We start from the raw sequence: 26764 nt of genomic DNA on the forward strand, positions 1-26764 counted from the left end.
TTCCTTTGTAGGAGATTATATATTGAAAGATATCCTTACCCTCTGTGGGACTTGGAATATTTCACGTTAGGTGTGTGTTTGTAGTAAGTATATGACATAATTGGCCACAGTTACCTTAATTGGTTGTGGCACAAGTGTGGCTTAGTGAATTGGTGGGCACACAGTTGGCAGACCGAGTGGCAATTGGCGGATTACCCAGCATGATACGTAGCATGCCTCCATGACCTGCCGCACGTTCTCTACAATGGACACACTTGGCACACGCTCATACACTGGGTGGGCACAAGCAGACACATATACACCCACTTGGCAGACACACGCCTGGCACACTTAACACACTGCCACTTGGCATGCACACATACAGATTAACGCACGTGCTTGGCTGTGGCCCATACGTATGTAATTGAATAGCGCAGTGTCCTGTTTTCATGTATTATTGAGGAGCTCGTTTAATTAGAAAAAAATGAAAAGACTCATTAGAGATATGTTAATTAGCTTGCCTCTGCTCTCTGGAGAGGGCTGGCAATGGCACAGTGGGATGGAAGAAGAGAGCGAACCATGCAGGGAGGACAGGAGGAAGAAACTGAGTCATGTCAGTCTTAAAGCAGAGATTTTATTTCAATGAAAATACTTTTAACATAACAACCCCGATTCACCAGTTTTCTGTTTGTTGCAAATTGTTTTGTGTCCTTCCCAGTTGCTTTATTTGAACCACTACAGATTTGTGAAAAACTACTGAACATAAGGATTCTGAAGCAGGGTTCAAAGTCTTTTAACTAATCAACAAAAGTATGTGGAAAGATGAGTGTTTAGACCCCCAGAGCCTGTGGTACTGAAGCGGTTCCTTCTCTTGTTCTCTTTTATTTCCTTTCAAAGTGTTTTTCCCAAAGCACTCCTTTTGTCCACTCAATGAAAGTGCTTACTTGGCAGTTTCTCTTATTTGATGTGGAGGGAATTGGGGCTGTGTTTGCGTGTGTGTGTGTGTGTGTGTGTGTGTGTGTGTGTGTTGGGGGGTAGTATGGGGTCCTGACAGTTTGGGAGGAGGTTGAGCAGCCAGTGGAATGGGTTTGGCTCTGGGCAGAGGGGTGGACAGACAGAGGGGAAGGATGGAGAGGAGAGGTTTGGGTCTGGCCACTGAAGTGTGAAACTCTTATTTTGTGATTTGAAACATGAGTGAAATCAGTAATGAAATATGGTCGATAACACCCTCTCACACTTCCCAATGAAATGCCCTGAGTGTCTGTGTGTGTGTTTCTGTCATTTTTATTCTGAAGCACTGGGGCGTTAGATGGAGGGAGGTGGCGTACGAAAGGAGAGGAAGGGAGGGAGAGAGGGAGGAGAGGTTTGGAAGAGGAGGAGGATTTTCCACTTGAACTTACAGGTCTTTCACTGTCCTCTCTAAAGGTTTTTTTTCTTTTATTCATTTGTCTTGCCCCTGTCAGGAAAAGAGTGTTATGCGCGTCCACATGCGTAGTATATGTGTAAGAGTATGTGTAGCTTGCACAAATACCTGTGATGCCAATTAGTAATAGATAGAAATATATACACAAAGATTCAATAAAACTCCAACCTCCTTTGGCACATTTGTTTTGGCATCATTTGCACTCATACATTGTTCATGGACTCAGACAGAAACATTACTCAGCAAAAAGTTTGAGGAGGTAAGATGCCTGTATTGACCCCAACCCCACCTGGCTGCACTCATCAGTTCCCCCCAGAGTAATGTGGCCCCTGGCCCCTCTGCAGATTAGCTGGAGGAGGGGTACTCACCACACACAATGGGGCCCTTTTACTTCCAGTGGAGGCCTGGCCCTGAGCTCCAAACAACGCTCTCAGCACAGTATGTGCTCCTTCTATTTCTCTTTTTTACTCAAATGCTTTTCTCCTCCTCCCCCCACCCCCCATCCTCCTGCTCCCCTCTTATTTCTTGGCATGATGAGCACAGACAGGCTGTTTACCTGGAGGGACTGAAAGAGGGAAGGAGCAATAGTGATGATAGCTGGTGAATAAACAAATCCTGACCCAAAAAGGAGGGGAGTTCACCACACACCATTAAAGCCTTTACACACCAAGAAACGGCACAGGGCTGACTGTATTTTAAATAGGAGGCTCTCGTTTACCCCCCAGCCTGCTGGCAGCCGCTCTGCAGTGGCAGAAGAGGGTCATGCAGTTGCCATGTGCATGAATAAGCACAAATTTCTCCCTTTTCTGCCACGGCTGCTAATGTGTCAAACTTTTGCCAATCAGAAGAGGAGGGGTTTGTGGCAATAGTGACATCCAAAAAGGATTAAAATATTTCTCAAAAGGATGCCAGAAAAACATTATAGCAGTACATTATAGTGAATAAAATATTTGAAGTCAGAGGCTAGTTTTTTTGTAAGCTTCTTGGTGTGTGTGTCTGTATGTGTGTGTGTGTGTGTGTGTGTGTGTGACAGGAAGAGAGACAGAGAGGCAGGCGTCCCTTCCAGGGTGAGGTGGTAATGCTCAGTGACAAGGATAAACAGCGCTGGGGTTTGCTCCTACCAGGAGAGGGGGGGTGAGGAGGAGGAGGTGGGGAGGAGGTCTGTGTCAGACTCTCTCTCCTCCTCCTGCTTTCTCCTCTGTCATTTTTTCAATTATCTCTCTCTCCTGCGTGTCCCCATAGACCCAGAGGCAGGGCCCGCATCATTTAGACTGAGAGCCTGTTTAGATTCTGATTATAGACTCCTTTCTTCTCACCACTCACTGCCTCACACATACCCACAGTTACACACCACGTACTGGCTGCGCATTTGTGAACCAGTATGAGGTAAATAACTGTAGTAGTGGGCTAAAATGTATCTGCTTGTGAAGCTCAAGGGACTGTTGAGGGGAACGCTGGCTGTTGCTCACGGCCGCGTGGTTTGTGTGTTTTCTGTATTTATGTCGGAGTAGTAGTGGACAAAACATTGTTAAGATCATCCATCCATCCATCCATCCATCGTCAACTGCTTATCCGGCGTGCAGAGTCGCGGGGGGCTGGAGCCAATCCCAGCTGACATCGGGTGAAAGGCGGGGTACACCCTGGACAGGTCACCAGTCCATTGCAGGGCCACACATAGACAAACAACCACTCACACTCACATTCACATCTAAGGACAATTTTATTGTTAAGAACATCTTTGCTTATTTTCAAGTGATGGTTAAGGGAACCGTGTTTTGGATGTATTTTTGTAGTCAGAGACCTCAATTAGAAGGAAGGGGAAGGTGTGAAATCCAAAGTTCACGCCTAAATTAGAGAAGATGCAGTCATTTAACTAACCTGTCTCTATATAAACACGGTGCTGAGCTGCACTGGGCCTATTCCCCCTGCTGCATGCTGGTTTAATATCAGATCGCCCTCCTTCCTCTTTTCCTGAGGTTTGATCTGAAATGGAAAGTGGGGCTTCCCTCCTCGTTAGAATGAAAAGTCATCAAGGGAGGAGAGGAGAGAGGGATGGAGCCTCATTGAAATGCAAGATACATCCCCCGTCTTTCTCTCTCGTTGCTCCTCTGGGACTCCATGCCTTTCTCCTCCTTCTCCTTCCCATCTTTAGGGCGCTCCCTCGCTCCCTCTCTTCCTTTGTTAATCAGTTAAACTCCCTCTTCAAACAACCCCTCTAATTACTCCTCCACTCTCTGTAAACGACAAGGCTGTCTCTCGCTTCTCCTCTCCCTCCTCCTCCTTTCCCTCCCCCAGCTCCCCCTCTCCTAGACAGGGGTTGACCTCTGTCAGCCACCGACCCCTCAGCAGTTTGTATGTGTCTGTCTGTCTGTGTGTGTGTGTTTGTGTGTGTGTACGTGCACATATGACTCATTCTTGCATGTTAATGATAGGAGTGACTTTAGGCTTTAAAATTTCACTATTGTGAGTCTTATTCTTAGATTAGTACTTTCACCCACTGTACCAGATTGTGAGATTAGTCACCCACATTTGTGTGTGTCTTTGCTGTCCCAACCATCGCCCCAGGCTCTAGGCCACACTTTCCCCTTCCAAAAACCTGCTGGGTTTTCTCTTTCTGTCTGACTCTTCACACACATCTCTATTTTTCCAACGATTATTTCCTTCCTTCCCCCATCTCTCTCCCTCACTTCCCTGCTTCTTTCCTTTCTTCCAGTAGGTGGATGGTATCCTTCCTTCTCCCCTCGCATTGCCCCCCCCCCACCCCCACCCCAACTTCACCTCTCTCCCACTAATCTACCACGCATCTCTCTCTTTTAAATTAACATGCAACATGAAAAAAATGGGACAGCGGGAAAAAAATTAAATGCATTTAATAAATGGCTGACTTCAAATCGCCCGGCTTTTCAGACTCTCCCTATTCACAGTCCAATGAAAGGGGAGAAATCATTCACCGGGAGAGACAAAGCCGAATGAAAATATAATTCCGCATTGTGAGGCGCTTTTGTCCTGGCCCGTCAAATCGCTAATGGCGAGGCTTTTGTTTTGTGGCGGCTCTCTCAGGCTGGCGGTGTCGTATGGCGGTGGCAACGCATGCCCCATAATCACCACGCTTTGTGATATTAGATTATAGGGGCAATTAATGGCGTCAAACCTTAACTACTCAGCATTCAGCCTGCCACACACACATTCAGCCGTTAAACACATGCATACGTGCACCCATCAGCACACCCACATACGGTACAGTATATCAGCACTTGCACACACGGACGCACTTTTAGTTCCGGCGTCAGAGCGTCAGCCAACACACAGAAAGGTGCTATAACTCCAGTAATTATTACGCTTGTGACTTGAAAATGTCAATGGCGGTGTGTATAAAATAGAATGTATGAGTTGTCGGGGAGGAAGAATGGGATGCACAAGAGCAATTAATTACAGCTTTTCATTTGGCAGCTTAGACTGACAAGGCCCAGCGGCGGGGGCAAGCTGGCATGACGCCAAGCAGCACCCTTCACCACCCCCACCTTACTCACTACAGCCCTCCGCCTCATCCCCTCTGCCTGTTCTTTTACCAACTGCCACAACACCACCCTTCCTCACCTCGCTCTGACTCTGTCTTTTCTTCTTCTCCCACTCCCTCAACTCAAACACACACATACACTCCTGCGCTACAGCTCATTTATCTACATACCCTAACACACTGCTCTTCTACTTTCCTAGCACAGAGCCACATCTGCTCAGCCCACTCCAACCTAGTCCCGAGCGAGTCCCCTCGCCAATACATCTGGCTGGGAGTGTGTTTAGTTAGGGAAGCCTCGTTTGATAAAGGCAGAGTGTGGGACCACTGACAGACACACAGAGAGAAAAAGAGACAGAGATAGATAGAAGGAGGGAGGCATAGAGGGGGAGACAGGGGGCCAGGTGGGGAAGAGGGTGTTAGTATTTATGGCCAGTCTTGTTTACAAAGTCAAATCAGCTCTTTATAGATTTAATTTACCAGTGACAGCTCGTCCCCTCTCTTGCACTCGAGAGCACAATTCCCTCACACATCACCCTCCCCACCTGCCATCCCCTCAGGTGGTGAGTAGATAGACTGCTCTGAGGCGAGCTCTGAACACACTGGCACTTGTGCATGCCCACACACACAAAAGCCCACACACAGACTCACAGTCTGACCATGAGAGAGATTGATATTTCACCACGGAGTGAATATAGATAAACGGCCAATTTCAGAGGTGATAACTCACCCTTGTATTTCTCTGTGAAACAGCCGTCACTTCTAACAGACTATTTGTATTGAGAAGGCAGTATAGTATATTGATGTGTGGACAGTGAAAGAAGGGGATTGAGATCGAGTCGGGGACAAAATATTTTTTAGTGCCTGAACTGCTCTGTCTCTTTATTACCGTTATTTTTTTCACAAACCTTAATACAGTTATTAAATGCAAAAACACTTCGTCAGCAGGATTGTCTTTGTGGTTTTTCATATATACGGTTGCCATTTATGCATGCATATGAGTGCCTCAGTTTCTGCTTTATGTGGTTAGTTTGTCTTCAGTTTTGCAGTGTATGTATTCAGATTAGTATCTCGGCCCATCTCTGTGTACAATTTATGTGCATTAGGAGTGCTTGCACAACACATCTGCAAAAATCACCACATTTCTTTCTCTCTGTCTTTGCCTGCCTGCAGCTCTATCTGATGAGATAGACATCTCATCAGATAGCCACTTTGTTGTTCCTTTCTTCTTAGCCAAGCTTGACTGTGTGGAAAGAGAATCAGAGACTGTCCTAATAATGTGTTTATGGAAGCAGATAAGATTTTATATCTTATGGGGAGATTGCATATGTGTCCGTTTATCTGCCTGTTGTCACATAGATTTTTTTTTCCTTTTACAATGCCAGCCTTGTGTAGGAACATGTCAACAATGTGCCGTGGTGCTGTCTATTTATCTTTGTCTGATGTTGCCAGCTTTTCTTAGCAGCGACTGACAAAAAAGAATAAGATACAACACACCTCTCTAAGTTTACCTGTCCATACCAGCATTCTGTACAACCTCCATTCAGATTGTTTGTTTTCAGTTGAGCATGCTGTTGCAAGCACAGTCATGCTTGAAGCTCAAAGGCACAAAGCTTAACCCATTGATTGAGTTGTCCTACTTTTACAAGCTAGTATCTTAAGGGTGAATAATCTAAAATGTCTCTGTGTATATGCCTTTGCTGTCTTTAGGTGCCTGTGTCCATGGCCATGATGAGTCCACAGATGATCACTCCTCAGCAGATGCAACAGATCCTGTCTCCCCCTCAACTCCAGGCCCTGCTGCAGCAACAGCAGGCTCTAATGCTACAGCAGGTAAAACACTCATTCACACGCACTCTCTCTCTCTCTGGCTGGACCCTGTCCCAGGCCGGCATGTCTGGATGTGTCTGTTTTAGTAGGCGCTGACACACACTGGGCGTGATTGTATCTTATTCAATGCTCGGAGATCTTTGAAGATAAACACCACATCCACATATCCACTTATACACACATTGTCATTTTGATTGCCTCCTCTTTAGCATTGTTGCTAGGAGAATGTGCTTTCTTCCGCCTGCAGGCACACATGTGCACGCCTATACTCACGCGTGTGCGCGCACACACACACATACACTTTTTAGTATCAGACAGTGAATCATAGTGAATCAGGAGTGTGTGTTGATGCCCGGCAGGTGATAGAGGGGTTGCCATGTCGACACAAACCAATAAACACTCTTCATCTGCAACAGATCTGTCAAATGCTCAGCCACACTAACCTGTGACCTCACAAGAAATCCACACGCAACCTTGTAAAGGCTGTGAAGAGGACTATTAACAGAGTGGAGATAGAGTAATTGCAGCATAGGGGATGCCTATGTGAAAACGCATACATACACACGCAGGCTAGGCCAGAGCAGACAGTAGATTTAATAAGGAGCGGTAGCTTTAGGCGAGTATAAATTGCAGTGGGAAGATCTGACAACATGTATCATAATGGAAATGTGAAATGTGCTGGCTTTCTAGAAACAGACATGCAGACGGCTAAGAACCTCTTCACCAGCCTTTTTTTCTCTAACGAGGAAAAAAGGAGACGGCGGAAGGGGGTTGATAATGCACACTCACTCACTCACTCACACACACACACACACACACACACACACATTACACTCCTACTATTAAAACCACTGAGTTTAACATTGCTCTCCCACTTAATTAACCACACTATGGACTTGCTCTTAGTGTATATCTGCAAATCAGGCACTTTTACACACACACACACACACACAGAAAATCAACCAACATATCACTCAGTGAGGCATTAAATTTCATATCCCCATGGCAATACAGCATTGTGTAAGAGTGTGTAAGTGAGGTTTACGGCCCACTGCCACACAGCAGTTGTGTGTTTGTAGGGTCAGTCATTTGTGGATTTGTGTATGTTTTAACCTTTAAGTTTCCTCTAACCTTTACTTATGCTACAGCTGCTCTGCCTTTTCTTAGTGTGTTCACTAAAGTCAAGGTCATGGTAATAGGCTGTAGAGGTGAGTGCCTCACTTACACATACTCTTAATGCACAGAGCCACTGAATCAAATCATTAAAAAGACCTTAATTATCACTTAATTATTCCCTCAACTCACCACTCTCCAGCCAAGTGTGTGTGTGTGTGTGTGTGTGTGTGTGTGTGTGTGTACATGAATGCGTGCATGCCTATGTGTGCTTGCATATGCATTTGTCTGTGTGATGAGGAGGCGATCAGGACTAGTGATGTGGAAAAGAGAGATTAACTCTACCTAAGGAGCAATAAAAAAAGGAAAGACAGATGGAAAGGAGAGAGCAGCAAGAAGGAATGAGTCCTACATTTAAAATAAATTAAGGACAAGAAGGAACGTCATAGTACAAAAGCACAGTAAATTATTCTAAATTGAAGTTATGGCTTGGATAAGATTGAAACTGGAAATGTAAAACAGCTTCCCACCAAAAGAGCAGAACCATTACATTGCACAGGGCGTGTGGTGAGGATGGGCAGTGGTGTGTAGTCTTCTCACTGCAGGGTCAGACGGATGAGAGGCAACAACTGCTGCGCTGTGAAGTCATTCTCTGCTGAAAAGCCTTTTTGAACATTTGACGCACCATGAAACAAAGACAAACTGCAGACAGACACATGTATAAGCTGTTCTCAAGAGGATAACCCCCCACCACACACACACACATACACACACACACACACACAACACACACACACACCAACACACACATAGTGTGGTCAGTCTGAGTTTTCCTGTCTGCCTTGCTCTCCTCTCAGCAAGATTATAATCTTAATGGAGCTTCCTGAGTAAATTAGTGATTAGTAACTCAAACAAACAGACAAGCTGTGGCCAGTCAGAGGAGACTGTGTGTTTGTGTGTGTGTGTGTGTGTGTGTGAGAGAGAGAGAGAGTGTTTATGTGAGTATATGCAAATCATGAATTAATGTTTGTGTTTCAATAAATTAGACTGCAATGCTATGGGTTAGGGCTTCTCCTATGCATTTAGCATTGCGGTCTAAAATGCTAGAAAAGGTAATGAACATGTGATAGTGTAAAAAACGTTTCATTCAGTCCAGCAGGCCATTGATATGGCGATGGATGGACAACCTATAAATAACCATACATAACCTGGGGCAACTCCTTTTATCTGGCCATGGTATAGAAATGGCCCATTTAAGATTACTGACTCAACACACACACACACACACACGCACAGTCCCAGCAGGTATACTGACACCAGTACAGTAGGAGCTGGCTTAAAGTGTTTCACAGAGGAATATCCCCATGTGCATTTTTTCCCTGTAGGCTTTGAACAGTCCTGTTCGGTCGTGTGTGTGTGTGTGTGTGTGTGTGTGTGTGTGTGTGTGTGTGCATTTAAAGAGTATGTGCTGGCTAGCAGCACTCATCTTCAGATCCTCAGATTACTTTTTTCTCTATTTTCCTATCACGTTAGCTTCTCCTTTACTGTGGCCGGGTGCAGAATGTGTGTGCAGGTGTATTTCTGGTCTGCCTGACTGCATTGTGCCACAGACATAGCCTTCTATACAGCACTTGAACTCTGCATGTTTAATCCCAGCAGGTTCTGCGTTACACAGTAGCTTTGACATACACACAGTCACCTTGCTACACACCTTGACACACCATAATTGCTCCATAACATTCAGAGGTTTGTGTTTGCTAGCTGGTGGACTTTGTCAGTAAATCACACGCTGCAGTTGTCTGACTATAGCAGCGCATTTCAGTGTTGGAAGACTTTGGTATTGTTGAGGTTGATACAAAGTGTGTTGTGACTCACTCGCCTCTCATATTTCTGCAACCCCCTCCCTCTCCCCCACCTCCTCACTCTGCCTCCCCCCTTTCTGTGTCTGTCTCTAGTTACAAGAATATTACAAAAAGCAGCAGGAACAGTTGCATCTCCAGCTTCTGACTCAGCAGCAGCAGCAGCAGCAGCAGCAGCAGCAACAGCAGCAACAACAGCAGCAACAGCAGCAGCAAGCTGGGAAGCAAGCGGCAAAAGAGGTGAACTTCACCAAGTACACACTCACTCAGCTGAAGTACACTCTAAAGTACACAAGTACCCTTAAACTTAGTAAAAGCGGTTGACATGGGAGCCTGACAAGGGGAAAAAGTCACGTGAAGGATCAAATGTATAGGATGTAGGATATACATTAGCTATTTCCAGCTCTCTTTCTCTATCATCCTCCTTTTTTCTGGTTTATTATTGTTTTGTGTACAAGCTTGTCTCAAAAACAAGGATTAGTGACTATGTATTTTTATTTTTTCCACCAGCATGCCATGTCGAGGTAGTAAAGGAGTGCTGTGCTAAACCATACGCTACCCTGCCAAAGTATTCATTTGCATGCCTTCAGCTCTAAACCCGAGGTGAAATCTCTCTGTAGGAGGGGTCTGCCGCTCTTTTAATTGTCAATTAACCCCACCAGCGCTAGGAGCCTCCCTTGCTCTAGCTTTCCCTCTCACACACACACACACACACACACACACAAATATGCATGAACACACACTATACCAGGTTTAACCACAGCTGTGGTACAGTAGGATAAGAGGGCATCAACTAGGATCACATTGTGGCACAACAAAGAGGATCTCAATCGATCAGACAAGATTACTGTCATAACTTGTGTGTACGAGAGTGTGTGTGTGTGTGTGTGTGTGTGTGTGTGTGTGTGTGTGTGCCTGTTTGTGCATGTGGGCACCGTTTGTGTATAATAGAGACATTTTTGTTACATTCACCAAAATTGCAGAGCACACAGAGGACCATGCAGGAGACAGACTTAAGGAGAAGTGCCTTGTGAGACTGATAAACGCATGAGGAGACACATCCTAGATTTCTCCTCCTCTTACTCCTCTCCCAGTGGGCAGAGACCCCCTCCCACACACACACAAACTCCTCACCGACAGCGGTCAACCAACTCGACCGTGACCAAAGCAAACCAGTTGTGGTTGACTCGCATGTTGAGAGGGTGTCTGAATCGCTTTCGCTTTCTCCCTTCTCTCTGCTGCTGTCCCAGTTTTCAGGTTTGTTGTCCTGTAACAACTAGACAAGTGCAAACACTGGTCACACAGCTACACATACATGCAGAGAGGGAAAGGCTTGATGTGTGATGGTTCGCTGCACAAACACACACTCGGGGGTTTATTCCTCCCTACAGAGCTGCATACAGCTGATATGACTAAGGCCATTTCCAGCAGTCAGTGTTTTTCACTTGCTGCAAGCCATCAATCAAAAACAAAAAACACCTTTATAGTCGACTCTCATATCTCTCCTGGTAAAGCAGGCGCTGTCAGATATTGATGCAGGGCACATGTTTCATTTATGTAAGGCTTGTACTGTTTGTAAGCCTGTCCTACAATGCAAGATAACCAGGTATCAGCCAGGTAAATTGTCTTTTAACCTAGAAACTGCTTCTGGTCAGACTAGTGTTAGACCAGGTGTGGAAGAGGATTTAAACCAACTTTAGATTCTAGCAGGCCTTCAATACACCCAGAAAACAAGAGAACAGGAATAAACAGAAAAAGACAGAGTAGGAAGTGCAGCAAATACAACAGAAAATCTCTCCTTTTGGAGTGTTTGTGCTCGAGTGGCTGTGACATTTTGCCCTTTTCCCTCTTTTCTGCAATTCCTCTTCACTTTCTTGTCTCCGTGGAAGTGAAGCATTGAAAGAAAGAGTATGTATGTGTATGTTCAATCAATGTTTGTGTGTGTCGCTAGCACAGTTGGGACTGGTCAGGAGTCAGCTTAATGAAGTGACTCTGACCATCATAAGAGATGTGTGCACGTGTATGTGTGTCCACCACTAGTGTCCATCTACAGTATGTGTGTGCTGTGTGTCTTTCTGTGAGTGTCCTTCTATGTGTGTGTGTGTGTGTGTGCGTCTGTGTGACTGGCAGGCTCAGACAGTGTGTGATGTGCTCATAAATCACATTGACAGCCTGTTACTGCGCTAGCTTTGGCCACTCAGCCACAGCTAATGTAAACAGAACACAGGCACACACACACACACACACACACACACACACACACAATGTGTGCTTTAAAGAACCATAGCCATATCTCAAGAGGGAATGAGAGACAGAGGGCGGAGTGGAAGAAATAAAATGGACAGACAAGTGAAAGAGGAGGGGGATGTCTGGAAAGAGAGAAAGAAAAAGAGAAAGACGGGAGGAAACAGTTCAGTCAGGATATTCTGATCATGATAAACCATTATTTGCAACAAATTTGAATTTGGCAATTCACATGGCTTCACAAGATCTGAACTATGTAAGCATGATACAGAAACATTCCTTTTCTTTGACAAAGCCTAAGAGATGAATGTTTCCTGATTACACTGTAGTTCCAATATAGCAAACACAGGTGTTTTTTACCAACTGTAGAGTGAAACTGGAGCATTGACAGCGTCAGGTCTGTGTCCTGGACTGTAGCTGTGGCCCCGATCAGTGCCTAGGTTTGTGTGAAAGCAGTGCTTGCAAGTCACTTTTGTGAAACAGGCCTCAGATTTCCAGCAAAGAGTTCAGTACAAATATTAAAACATTTTCAATAATCTTCAAAACCTATTGCTGAAACCAAATTCCATTGAACGTCTGCATGAAAAAAAAGGATTTCCCCCCTCTCTAATTCTCCTTCTTTTTTCTTTTGTAAAGAATAGTTTGTTGTGCTTACTCCTCTACAACCTCCCTAACAGCCCCCTCCCAGACCCAAATGCACTGCCATCACACTTCGTCTCCCCAGGCACCAAGTCTGAAAGGAAGTGACCTTTCTGCCCTTCCTGTGAGATCCTCTCTGTTCAAAGAGTTCCAGGCTGCCACTCTCTCTCTCACAGACACATGCACACACAATGAGCAGTTCCTCAAGTTGTATTTATTTATTTATTTTCTCCCCTAGTTATCTGTGAGAGATAAAGTCCACCTCTTTGGGGGGTTGGTATGGGGGGACTTCAAACAGCGCAGCACAGGCCAGGTCTGCTCCAGACTAGGAAAGCAGGAAAGGGGACATTTATCACAGTAACACACATCAACATTATCGCCACATGCCATGTACTCGCTCCCACTCTCCCTTGTTCCCTTCCCTCCTTCTCTTCATCCCCAAGGTCCTCAAATTGAATTTCAGACTGTACTTTCCTTTAATACTAATGTATTAATACTACTTCTCAGCAGAAGACAAATCATATGTATACCCTTGTATTTAATTTATATGGTGTTAGTTGACTTCATACTTGAATTGGTTGAAGGGTATAATGGGACTAGCAGACCAATTGGCATCATAATACCAGAACAGTGAAGAGCATCTTCTTAGATGTGAAAAGAAATAAATCAATCTGGGGCAAATTTAGTTCAAAACCACCATTGAAAAATGTGACACTAATATGTGTCAGAGTTGATCTGTTGATGCAGATTTCTGTAGGTCTTCACTGGTTCAGGGTTAGACATTTCTGTGCAATTATGCAGAGGATTTAATACCAAAAAATCCCTAACTTTTTCTATCCTGTCTCTCTCTGTGTCTTCTGGCAAACAGCAGTTAGGCAGTAAGCAGTTGGCCTTCCAGCAGCAGCTGATCCAGATGCAGCAGCTTCAGCAGCAGCACATCCTCAACCTCCAGAGACAAGGCCTGGTCCCACTGCAGCCCGCCACCACCATGCAGTCTCTGCAGCAAGGTACGTACACCCCCACACACACACATATACACAACCCCCAACCATACAACACTCAGTCACACTGACCCATTCTGAAAAACATGCATGCACACATGGTCATAACTGAGCACACACAGGCCTGTACTCACCACCGCATGTGAAGCCTGTTAAGTTAATCAGCCTATAAAAGATAAAAGGTAACCTGATTGGTGGGTTTGTGGAAGGTACTCATTTGGATAATAAGTAAAATATGCCACTAAGCCCCCTGCTTGGAGGTGTGTGCATGTTGTTACGCAAGTGTGCGCATGCTTGTGTGTGTGTGTGTACTTGAGATTAACCAGACACAAGAACATCATCATTTTGCTATGGTTGTGCCCACTGGATATATTTTTTTTTTGTTCCTATACGTAACTTCTCCCACAGTCCCTTCATTTTGTCAGCATGGTTTTGAAATGATAAAAGTTGACTGTTGACTGGTCCGCCCTCAGTGAACATGTGTGTATGTGTGTGTCGTCCACACACACGCATACACACTATCTCACACATGGAGAATGCTTTAGGGGCCCTAAAGTGGCCGTAACATTGCTAAAGCGCTGAGTGAGTTGACCAAACACACCGGTTTCCTTCCCTCCATTTGTCTGATCTCTCCCATTCTGTCGTTCACAGTCACATGCAGTCACACACACAAACCCTCGTACTCACACTGTAATCTGATTTAGACGAAACAAAAATAAACTCAGCCAAATCAATGAATTTCTAAAAGACCCAACACCCAAGAACTGCACAGAAACTTTAGCATGATTTGTGCTTGTGGGTGTTTATGGGCTAGGGGGCCGCAAGTGGTTCACAGAGAGAGTGAAAAAGAACCTGAAGTAGATACAAATTGAATACAAATGAAAAGACAGAGGCTACAGTTTTGGATAGAAGAGTGTAATTTTTCAGACAGTTGCAAACATTTAGCTTTGGCATCTCCTTCTCTTTCTCCCTGACTCCCTTCGTATCAGAGTGGAATTTCCCTGCAGTGTGAAAGAGCCGGTCCATTGTGACGGCTCAGCCAGGCGTGAGCCTGAGCATTCCTCTGGCCAGCCATGCCATGCAAACACACAAACACACATGCATAAACACACGCACGTACACACACACACACACACAACTGCACACACTATTGCCCCGCCTCAAAGGACCGTTGTGTCCGGTGGGTAGATGGTGGTGGGGGGGCGTTGACATGAGGGGTCCTGCTATGGTTTTTGTTTATTTCTTTCACTGCAGCAAAATGGAGGCAGTTCTCAGATATCTCATGAGTGCAAATGTTCATTAGAGACCAAAACTAAACTACTATGTTTTAGCACTTTGTAACTTTGTTTTTGAAAGGAGCTATATACTATAAACTGATAAATTAAACTGAAAGTGCACTAAACTAATTTTAAAGAGAATCACACAGTGTTTTCTATGCACAGACCAGGCATGGAGAGTGTCTAAGTTTCGTTTCAGCAGTTTCTTCACTCTCATACAAAAAACAACTTTAGATTTGATTTCTTCCTGTTGGAAACACACTTTTGTTCTTTCTTTTTTTGAAAGATAATTTTTTCAGCAACTCTGCTTTATTTAATAGACACAGTAGAGAAAGTCAGGTAATGCAGGGGAGAGAGAGGGGTTAACATGCAGCAAAGGACCTGGGCCAGTTTCAAATCCGGGCTGCTATGGTAAGGACTCTGCCTTGACACATGGTACACACTCTACCAGGTGAGCCACAAGGGCTCCCCAGAAACCCACCTTCTAAGTAACTTCAGGCTACTATCTACCATATGTCATTTGTGTACAGACACTAATGTGAAATAGATATGAACCTAGCAGCCAGATGTCGGTGTGTACATTTGATATGTGTGAGCATGTACGGTTAGCAAGAGCAATCTCATCTTCCACAAATACTTACTAGCTGGAGGGAATTGTAAGAATGTATTTTGACCTGAATGCACACAAAATCAGGATTTTATGTTTATGAAGTTTGCACTCAGTAAATTGCTGACCTTCACTAGAATCCAGAATCTCTTTCTTCTTAGTTACATTTTTTCTTGTATTTTTAATTGAATGTGTGTGGTATGAGCTAGTCTGATAAGTCAAAAGAGGAAACAGTTTATGCAACAATCCCTTAACCGCTTTGCACTTTCACTCTCTGAGTGTGTCCACAGATTGGTCCGGTTTTTTGGGTAATACACACACACACCCACAGAAATCTATGCTCACACCGCCTCATTCCTCCAGAGTGAGAACTTTTGTTTTGGCGGGACCATAGAAGAATGCAGACAAAGCAGACATAATATTTGGATTGCTGCGAGGTCTTTGCATGTGTGTGTGTGTGCAGATGTGTGTGTGTGTAGCTGCATGCGTGCGTGCGTATGTACGTGCATGGTTAAGATCCACTGGAGTAGGCTGTGGCATTTTAGGCGTCTCTCTTACTGTGAAATTGGAGCAGAAATAACAAAGCTGCAACTAGAAAGAACTCAAAGTGTGCCCCCACCCTGTTCAGACAAATAGTGGTAGTGACAGGAGCAGTGGTGCTGGTGGACAGTAGCAATTGCCAACAGAGATTAGGAAATAGTTGATTAATAGTGGATATCTGGAAAAATAAGAAATTAGTAGAAATTAATCTCTTGTCTGTTTTAGTTTGTCCTATTTTCCTCTCTCACTGTAAAAGTTGCATGTGTGTTTTATATGGATCAGAAAAGGTAGTCACAGCTCTCTGTGACATCATTTTATTTACAGTCTGTGTGTGTAGGTGATACTGCAATTGTTGGCTCATCTGACTTATTTTTAACTGTATTTCTTCTTAGCCTTGTTTAAATTACACGTGAGGTTGATCACCTGAGTTAGTTGCTAAGTAAACTGTGTGTCCCTTCTCTGCAGCGATGTGTCCCTCAGACCTCCAACAGCTGTGGAAGGAGGTGTCGGGGGTGCCAAGCAGTGAGGAGGCCCTGAAACAGGCCGAGGGCCTGGACTTGAGCACCAACAGCTCCAATTCTACCTCAGCCTTCCCCAAAACTGCCAGCGCTCACATCTCACTGCACAGCCTGGCCAACGGACAGAGCCACACCCCAAAGAGAGACAGGTACCATAATGTGCAGTATGACAAAATATATATGTGTAAATATCTACATTGTGATGGTGTGTCTGTCCCTTGTGTGTCCCTGTAGCCTCTCTAACTCACACAGTCTCGCTATGTCATTTTCAACTTTTAGCTTTCAACTGTTCTTCCATACCTACACACGTAAACACAGTTAGGAAGCATGAAAATGCAGCATATCACACATCACCAGGGTGTAAGTGTCTCTCAGCTCATTTGATAGGCGGTGCGTTGGGTTCAGTATGTTCTGCTGGTATGCTGTCAGCTACATGCCAGTATAGTATGGAGGAAAGGAGAAGAGAGGATGGTAGAGGCAGGCCACCTGGAAGAGAATGGAAATTATTTGTCGGAGTCATCTAAAATTGTAGGATAAATTCCTTGTTACCCTGTTGACATATCAGAGATGCATGTGCTGGCAGTACTTGTTCTACCATGATGAGGGCTGTGTTGTCCCATGGCTTTTCCGGCTGCTCATGGGCTTGTCTCCATCTTTAAGAGCCAGACTGTTTGAGTGGATATCCTCCTTCACCAAGGCAGACAGCGGAGATGACCATCTCCCCCTTTACGCCAAAGGCAGCCAACCCCCCAGCAGCCAGTGAGTAGCACGTACACACTCACACATACACAAACCTGAGTGGACAAGACTGAGACAGAAAGACTGTTGGAGGGTGGTCTGCAGTGTCCTTCAGCACTGATTCACTGCCTGCTCCAGGGGCATTGTTGACCCTGACCATGACCTCATATTGGAGGGGGTCAGGGTAGGTGTGCCAGTATTAATTAAAAGCGCTTCTGTCAGTTGATCAAATATGTCACACACTGCCATACTACTACTGCAGTGCTGGTATCTCAACAGAGTTGGCTTTTGTAGAAGTATGAAGGGAGTAGCATTAGTGTGTTAGCCTGCTAAGCTAATGCATGGCTGATGTGGAGGAGAATGTGGTTGCCAGCAGTTTGTCATGTCTGCTGTCTGAGCTGCTTCTGAGTTGACTCAACCACAGCCAGCACACACACACACACACACACGCACACAAGCTCTGACCTCAGCCAGCACATATGATCAGGAAGAGGCGAAAAAGCAGAGGGAGAGGGAGAGAGACATGTTTCCATCTGCGAGACAAATGGTTTTTGTTAGACAACCTTCTGATGTTGATTTGGGAGAATCCCCATCCCAGTCCACACACACACACACACACACGTGCACACACACATATACACACATACAAATGCACACATACACACTCATGTAAATATATGTGGAGACAGCAGTCGCAGGCGAAGGTCCAGGTCTGAACCACATCTGCTACTGGACCTGCCACACACACACACACACATGCACAGACACACATGCACAGACACAGTTATTTTACCCTGGGCCCAAACCAAACCTGGCCCAGTCTTTCATCGCCACACACACATACAAATACACACACGCTCATAAATATAAACGGATACACACACAAAAAACACACACATGCACAAGCTCACCACAAAAGAACAACCAGCACATGACGGCAGCCGCCACCAATCAGTCATGGCTGGTTGGTCCTCTGCCGACTGTGTGTCAACTCCTGAAATATAAGAACACACACCAACACTAACATACACATACACGACACATACGCCAAGGACAGAAAGACAGGTCATGGACTTGAAGAATGTGCCTCTGAGGTTGTTGGACCAATTCCCTCATTCGCCTGGCTTCTGTAACTGACCCCACTCTGCTCTATCCTCCTCTCTCTGCACTTGGCTTCGTGAACTGTGCAAACTAATGACTGCTAACCAGACTCAGATGGCTGTAGTGATGCTTCTGCTGCTACAGTTAGTTTTGTGTGTGTGTTTGTGCATGAGTGTGTGGCATATTAATACTTCGGTTCTTATTCTGAGAAAGCAACCGCTTTTATTTTCTGTTTATTTTATATGTAGTACAACATATGAAAATCTGTTTTACTATCTCTGTCTTTTTGTGTCTCTCTCTCACCCCACAGTCATGAGGAGCACTCCGGCTCCCATCCTCTTTATGGCCATGGTGAGTGTAAGTGGCCTGGCTGTGAAGCACTGTGTGAGGACATGGGACAGTTCATTAAGTAAGTTAACAACCACCCAAAAATGTGATATATGATGCGCGGGTTGGGGTTACAAATTAAAACAGTACACCACACAATGAAGAACATACGTTGATTGATATGCATGACTGCCTCGAAACTAAAGTGCTCTGAGTTTTAATATGAATGCTCATGACAACATGTGCCTGCAGGCTGTATATTTAATACTGCAGCTGGAAAAAGACAACAATGGCAGGGCAATATTTCCAGAAGAGTTTTTAATGTAATGCTCAAACCTTTGCAGTCACACACATCACTCTCATTGGTCACAATCCAGGTTTAAGAACACATAAAAACTTCCTTCCATTGTATCACTAACTGGTAACAAACACAATGCCTGTTACTTGAAAAGGCTCCTGCTCCGATTCAGATCACCAGTGGGAACAAAAGATGAAGTAGAGCAAAGTGAAGCTATAGTTTGTGCTAAACATGGAGTGTCAGTCACGTACATGACTGGGGTTTTGCATTACCTCACTAATTCATCTGTTGCAATCTGTTACATCACGATTGCTCTGAGGCACGTGTGTGCGTACACACACATGGGCAAACACACAGGCACACCCGTACACTCAACACCTGTGTAAGTTCTCTGTTTTTCGAGGAATTCTTTGGGCCCCTCTTACAATGGTATCATCTTCCTCGCTCAACTGACACACATTTTATTGGCTGTGTGTGCACTTGCATCCAGTCATTTGTTGCTTTTATACATGCAAGAATAAGTGGTCTGAACATGTGAATTGATGTGCATCAGTGGTGTCTGTCACCGTGTCCTTCCTTCATTTGGTTGGTGTTTTTTGTCTGTGTGTGTGTTTGTGTGGTTTCTGCTTTTTCTCTGAAAGGCCAGAAAGATTGTTTTTTGCTTAAACAGAAAATGATTCTTAATTAGCTCATCCACATGCACGCCTTTTTGTTTCCACGCAAAGACATCAAACAACTTCTCTCCCACTCATTCCCACTCTACATCCATAACGGTATTTGCCAGTTTGGAGTCACTGGGGTGTGCTGATGCAGTAGCTGGCCTTGACATTCTGCTCCCTCCTCCTCTGTCACACACACACACACAGTGCAGTGGACTTCCCCGTGGCACTGTGGCTGCTAACGAAGGCTTCACAAGCCTCTAATGAAGCCCTAAACAAACTCACACTCTCATTATCTTTGTGGAACTCTTAGCTATTTGAACAATGGAGATATTAATAAGCCAGGGTGATGAAATATGTACTCACACACACACACACACATAATCACAGAAGTGTGCGTAGTGATTGTGATGGCATCGGACAGTCAGATCAAAGGGAGCAGGCAGGCTGGGAAAGTTTGGAGAGGAAAGCTGTTGTTTGGTGTCTCATTTCACGTAGCCCCAGGGCAGATGGAAGGGGGAAAAGAGAGATAGAGTGAAAGAGTGTGTGTAAGAGAGAGAGGGAGATGGAGAAGAAAAAGAGGTAATGACAGATAATGCCGTCAGTCCGACAGTGTGCTCCCTTCCAGCCAGCCTTAGTCATCGCCCTGGGAGGGAAAAGGGTAGAGTAGAAGAACAGAGGAGGGAGACACTCCACTATTTCAGTCCTTTCTTCTCTTCTCTTCTCTCTGCCCACCTCCCCTCCCTCCCAGTCCTCTGGTATAATACTCTGGCTGTGGTCAGTGGAACTGGGTGTAATGTGGGTTAAAGCCTTGTCTGCCAGCACTCAGAGGAGTAAACAGAGCCTCATTGTCGGGACACATCGAAAAAAAAAAAGCTTGCTACTGTTTATGGCCCGGCTATAGAGAGAGGAGGGGTTTTGGGGGCCGATTTTTGGTTGGAATGAGTGTGAATCATAGGCATTTAGGGAGTTGCGGGGGAAGACGAGTGGGAAGGGGAGAGTGGACAGACGTGCGAGTGAGGAAGAGGGAGAGAGAGCTTAACAGAGAATGAAAGAGATAGAGGGGTGAGATCATGTTTTTGTTATTATTATTGTGCACTTGTGTTGAGCCGTCTATCTGCCTGGATTAGCAATGCCATGACATCATTGTTTTTGTTTCATTTCTAGTCTTCGCCTGATATTGCTTAACTTTGTGCTTTCTTAAAGACACACACACATGCGCACACACTAAAATAATCATACTCTACATCCACACACACACACACGCACACACACTAAAATAATCATACTCTACATCCACACACACACACACACACACACACACACACACACACTCTTCCTTGTGTAACATACATTTTCACAATAAACAAGTCCAAAAAGTGGCTTTATGAAGATTCAGATTAAAAATGAACACTATAGGATATCCCAAAAGTCACTCTGGTGTACACACAACTACACGCACACTCACACCGTAACATGCATGAGCACACACACTCACACACACCGGCAACCTGTGAATAACCTTGGCAATGACAGAGTAGGGAGAAAGGAGTGGAGGAAGGGAGGGGCGGGCTGGGAAAGATCAGAAGGTCCTGGGTCCTCCCACATTGGAGGAAACAAACAGCGCCACCATCCACACATATCCATGCACACACACGCACACACACGCATACGCACCAGTGTTAATATGTGGAGTGGAGTTTAGCTAACAGAAAGTCTTTAGATAAGGCTTCATGCGATAACACATGAGCTCATATCCAGGTGGTTGACTTGGATCATGGCTCAGTGAGCACCATTGAACTATACACACACAAAACACAGCTGCTGCGTCCTTCACTAGACAAAATACACTTCCAAGATTATAATTTATTTTTATTGTACTGAAACAGCTTATAACTAGTTTAAATAAAAGTGAAAGACGATTCTGTTGACTCAGTATAACTTAAAACTTATCATTGAAGTTGGGCTAGCAGTGCTTTGATCATCTTGATGCTTTTAATTCATAGACATCAACGTATTTCCCCAAAATGACTGAATGTGGGCCCTGTTGCGTTTCCCTTTACCTCTAGGCACTTGAACAATGAGCACGCCCTAGATGACCGCAGCACTGCTCAGTGCCGAGTCCAGATGCAGGTGGTTCAGCAACTGGAGATACAGGTGAGTCACACGCACATTTTCATCCTCTTGCAAACAAAGTCATGAAGACTCAGCCAGTCAGTGGCAGAAACTTGTCAGAGGCAGGGCAGAGTTTATGGAGAGCAGTAGAGCTTGTAATTTAAAAGGAGCAGTCGGCAGGGAAGCTGCCACCGCTGCTCCAATTATAAAGCTGCCTTGGTCACCAGCAAAAGAGCGCGAGGCTGAGAGGGGGGGGGGAAGAGAAGAGAAAAGACAGTGAGAGAGACATGAGCTAGAAAGTGGAGGACCAGGCTGCCTCTCTTGTTCTCAAAGTGGTTCATGCACACAATCCTCTTGAAACATCTGAATGCTCCAGCAAAAGCAAGATGCCAACACGTGGTTAAGAAGTAAAATGCTGTTCTCTAACAGTACATAAGGAAAGAAAAGAAAAGAAAAAAAAAGAAAATACAAAGGCTGCACATCTTGACATAGTTTCCAAAACACTGTTTACATCGCTGAATGTGTGTGTGTGTGTGTGTGTGTGTGTGTGTGTGTGTGTGTGTGTGTGGGCTGTCCAGCATTAGGGTTAGCATTGTGTTTGGTGGTGGTGGTAAACAGCGTTTAGCTGAGCCCCTGAAGCCACCACCAGAGAACACAAAGTGACAGAGAGGCAGCTGGTGTCACATCACATCAGGACAGCCGTCTCTCTCTCCCTGACATGTCACTTCATCCCTCAGGAGTCCACAATCAGCCCACCACTTGCCCCTCCAGCACCACATACACACACACACACACACACAGCAGCACAGGCACTGTGTTTAAAATTCTCATATTTGCACAAGTATATTAATGGTGCTATCAGTTTCAGCGTAGATCTGTCTTTTCTGGAGGCTACCCGTTTATACGATTGTGCTCACACACAAACACACACGCAGGATGCAGCGTTTCCACAGGCTGCAGCAGCACCCATTAAGTGGCAGTTAACAATGTCAAACGGGGACGAGTGTGTCTGCAGGCTAGTGTAAGTGTGTGAGAGAGCTCTGGGTGCTGAGGCGGCTGACTCTCATATTCATCCCTCTGCCTGAGGTGTAATTGCAATTGTAATTCTGTGTCAATACCACATTATATCAATGTAAGGTTATGGAATGAGACAAAGTGTTTTTTTCATGGTGATATCCACCCTTGTGTTTTTCACAGCTTGCAAAAGAGAGCGAGCGACTCCAGGCTATGATGGCCCACCTGCACATGCGCCCCTCAGAGCCAAAGCCTTTTAACCAACCTGTGAGTACACACTGGCACCCCAAATTACATGACTTTTTCTTTTTTCTGCCCTATGAACCCAAAACCTTTTCTCTTACCTCATATTCATCTACAAACTCTCTTAATTAAGCAGTTTCACAATCCCTAAACCTCCTTGGGATTTTCACTTTCCTCTCTTACTGTCTAGCTTGGTATCAACGCCCCCTATTGACCAGTGAAGGTTAATGTGTTATTTCTAAATCATGGGGAGTTCTTTCTGCCTTTCTTGTTCTTTTCCTTCACTCTCTCTTTTTCTGCCTTAAACCTCTCATGATGCAGTGCATTTCATTTCCCAGAAAACTATGATTTCATAATGTTCTATCTCCACAGAGGAAGAACATTATGTATTCAATTCAGCATCTGTAAATTGTGAATTCTAAGCTTGTCGGAGAGAAAGAGTAGCCAAAGCAGCCTCTCACAGTACTTTCAGTGTGCGCTGACAAAAGGGATAGAAATTTGATTTGATGTGTGTGTCTGTGTCTGTGTGTGTGTCCACACTGGTTGGTGAGGTTGTTATTAGGTATCTAATGAATATTTCATTATTCAGATTGACGAGGACTCTTATTAAAATATGAAGATGTTGAAATTAATTGTCAATTAGTGGTAGAGTGTCTTAATTTGAGGGGATATAAATGAGTGCAGCCGAGCGGCAATGTATGTGTATGTGTGTGTGTGTGTGTGTGTGTTTGTGTGTTCTTGAGTGTCTAGATGATGTGTAGATCGCAGGGGGATCAGCTGCTATTAACATCTAATGGGAAATCAGGAAGAGGCGTGTTCTGTCACCACTGGAGACGAGCCTCGGGGTCAGGGATTGGAGGAGGAGGGGCAGGGGAGGAGCGTCAGGAATGGAAACAAAGCTTGGCCTCAATTAACAGGGTTCGACTGTTGCCGTGGTGATGCGGCAGGGTTGCAGCGTTAATGAAGTACCTGTTAAACAGCCCCGCCCACTCCAGTCAGCTTAAATGGTACAGAGAGGGGGCAGAGCAAAGGGAAGGCTATTCAAACATTTTACATACATATAGACAACGCACATTTTGGTTTTAATTAGTCCTAAACTAGCAGCCCAGAGAGACTGGGAGTACTGGTTCTGTGTGTGTGTGTGTGTGTGTGTGTGTGTGTGTGTGTGTGTGGGTGTGTGTGTGTGTGTGTGCGCGCGTTTGTGTGTGTATGTGTGTGCAAGGCTCTGCCTAATTGGGCCGTATTGGTCCATGAAGACTTTGCCACCGCAGAGTGCATGTGTGTGTGTTCCCTTCTTACAAACATGCTGTCATGTGGTTTTGTATTTGTAAGTGCAGGGTTAATTGCAGCCAGCGCTGTGTGTATAAATATATGTGCATGTTCAGTGTGTGCGAGTGTGTGTGGTTCTGCACAAGAATGTAGGTTGAGTTTGGTAAATGGTAGGGACACAAATTCATAGGCAGTGTTGGTGCTTTATTTCTGTAATGTGAGTTACCATTCCTGGCTATAGTGCCCTTTACTGCTTAAGGTAAAATAATGTAAAATTAATGGCTGGAACAATTTTCAGTCATCAGAAAAGTAGTCGTGGCACTGTTGGTCCTTAGTGTTCTGTGTTTGCTTTATTTCTGTGCTCCATATACTGTATTGCTGAGCAGGGGAACTTACTGCATTGTTCACTTCTGAGTCACAACCTCAAATGTAGTGATATTCCTACACGACGAGTAGACAAAAGCACTTTCCTCAAAGAGATTTGTTATGTATATGACACAAAAGCATTGTCTAATGCGCTGATATCACCCAACCCTGATCTTATCTTGTGGAGCTGATGTTCCTCAGTAAACAGCAGCAGCACTCAGCAGATGGTGAAGCTTTAAAGTAAACACGAGGGAAGCATTAATCATATAAAAAAAACACACTTTATCACTGCACTCAAACAATTCTACACCCTCAGTACAGAAACTATTCATTTTATATTAATAATGATAAGTTAGTTTACCCCCTTTTCTTTTTAAACATATTGCTAAATAATAATAATAATTAAACTGAGGTACAGTAAGTTATATGAGGATAGGGTATTTTAATAAATGAAATTAACTTGTGGGTATTTAAAAAAACAACTATTCACATTGTAGAATTGAAACTTTTTCAGTTGATCTAACAAGCAAAACTATGAAACATCCTTGTTAGAAATAAAAAATTTTATAATCAGTTAATCACACTAATTTCTCCGTGTCTGTGTGTGTGTGTCTCTCTCTCTCTTTCTAGCTGAACCTGGCTTCCAGTGGCTCTCTCTTAAAGCGGGACAGCGAGGCCTACCCAGAGGGTCTTCCTCACCCTCCCACCTCTGCTGCCACCCCCATCACCCCACTGCGCCAAGGACCCTCGGTCATCAGCTCCTCCAGCCTGCACACACACTCCCACTCCCACACGCATGGTGTCGGGCCCATACGTAGGCGCAACTCCGACAAGTACTGCACGCCCATCGCCTCAGGTAGATTGTAACATACACATACCCAGTACCCATTATTATTGATTCATAATAAACTCAAATTGCATATGATAATACAGTGTTGATGACTGCTTTAGTTTTTTCAAACAGTACTTGTTGCTGTTTTCATGTGCTTTTTTTGCTGCAAGAGCAATGAAATACGTCTTAATTCAGAAATTATTTTCATTCATAGCTCAAAAAAAGATGCAGTTGTTGCCATCTCTTGGCTTCTTACAAAAGAAAATTAAGGATGACTTTAACCTCAGTTTTAAATGGTGAAAGAGTAAGGAATATATGATTGGCCTCTAAAGAAAAATATTAAGAAAATGTAGCAATTTCAGAAGAGTGGGCATTACAAAGCTGTGCTCATCAAATTTTTCCCATAAAAATGTGCTTAAAGCTGGGGTAGGCAATTTATTTGAGGCATTTTTTGCTATATTTGTTGAAATTTTCTTAACATCTGAAAGCAATCAATAAATCAAATAAAGCTCTGACACAAAAATGAAAAGAATCCAGTATTTGTGGCTGTCACAGGACTGTAATAAGTATAGCCAATTTTTTCATTCTGACCTAGCTGCCTACCTGCATGCATTAGGCCCGTGCACTCCCTGCACATGAAAATGTGTTATTGGGGAGTGGCTTTGGAGGGAGGCCTGAAGGGAGATGGTGGGATTTTATAGTTGGAAACTTTCAAAATCTAGCTGTCTCTTACTAGTTTCATGCAAAGTTGCCTACCCCAGCTTTCATACTTGGTATGCAGAATAATATCAAGCATCTAGATAAACACTGCTGAGATAATAGTTGTTCTAGATACAATTTTAATGTTTCCATTACTTAACATGGATTTATTTATTTAAAAAATGCTACTGAGATCATTTCCTAATTTGCGAGTGTTACACTAAAAACTCACAATTCACAGATATTTAAAGTTCATATCGTCATGCTTTTTTTGTTCCAGAGCTGGCTCAGAACTGTGAGTTCTACAAGAACGCTGATGTCAGGCCTCCTTTTACCTACGCCTCTCTTATACGTCATGTAAGTCTCTCCAGTGATCAGGTTTCACCATTTCTTCCCTCCATCTATGTTCTCCACTAAATCTTGTTGTGTCTCTTTCCGTCCTCAGGCCATTCTGGAGTCCCCAGACAGACAGTTGACTCTCAATGAGATCTATAACTGGTTTACACGAAAGTTTGCCTATTTCAGGAGAAACACAGCCACGTGGAAGGTAAATACCCCC

The 26764-nt window shown here is 44.4% G+C and overlaps 1 protein-coding gene across 3 annotated transcripts in view; it reads left to right on the top strand.

The window, feature by feature from the left end:
- foxp4 (forkhead box P4) overlaps nucleotides 1-26764 on the top strand; it is a 96798-nt gene that overhangs the window by 58092 nt on the left and 11942 nt on the right. For 2 of the 3 annotated variants that reach the window (XM_046076283.1, XM_046076281.1), the window contains exons 4-14: nucleotides 6627-6749; nucleotides 9815-9958; nucleotides 13470-13608; nucleotides 16492-16693; nucleotides 17205-17303; nucleotides 18694-18792; nucleotides 21737-21824; nucleotides 22980-23063; nucleotides 25305-25530; nucleotides 26486-26562; nucleotides 26651-26752. In XM_046076283.1, coding sequence (XP_045932239.1) covers nucleotides 6627-6749; nucleotides 9815-9958; nucleotides 13470-13608; nucleotides 16492-16693; nucleotides 17205-17303; nucleotides 18694-18792; nucleotides 21737-21824; nucleotides 22980-23063; nucleotides 25305-25530; nucleotides 26486-26562; nucleotides 26651-26752 — 1383 coding nt within the window. The remainder of the gene's footprint in view (nucleotides 1-6626; nucleotides 6750-9814; nucleotides 9959-13469; nucleotides 13609-16491; nucleotides 16694-17204; nucleotides 17304-18693; nucleotides 18793-21736; nucleotides 21825-22979; nucleotides 23064-25304; nucleotides 25531-26485; nucleotides 26563-26650; nucleotides 26753-26764) is intronic. The other variant, XM_046076282.1, reaches the window with a different exon arrangement.

This window comes from Micropterus dolomieu, linkage group LG18 (assembly GCF_021292245.1).
Source record: "Micropterus dolomieu isolate WLL.071019.BEF.003 ecotype Adirondacks linkage group LG18, ASM2129224v1, whole genome shotgun sequence".
Classification (NCBI taxonomy): Eukaryota; Metazoa; Chordata; class Actinopteri; order Centrarchiformes; family Centrarchidae; genus Micropterus; species Micropterus dolomieu.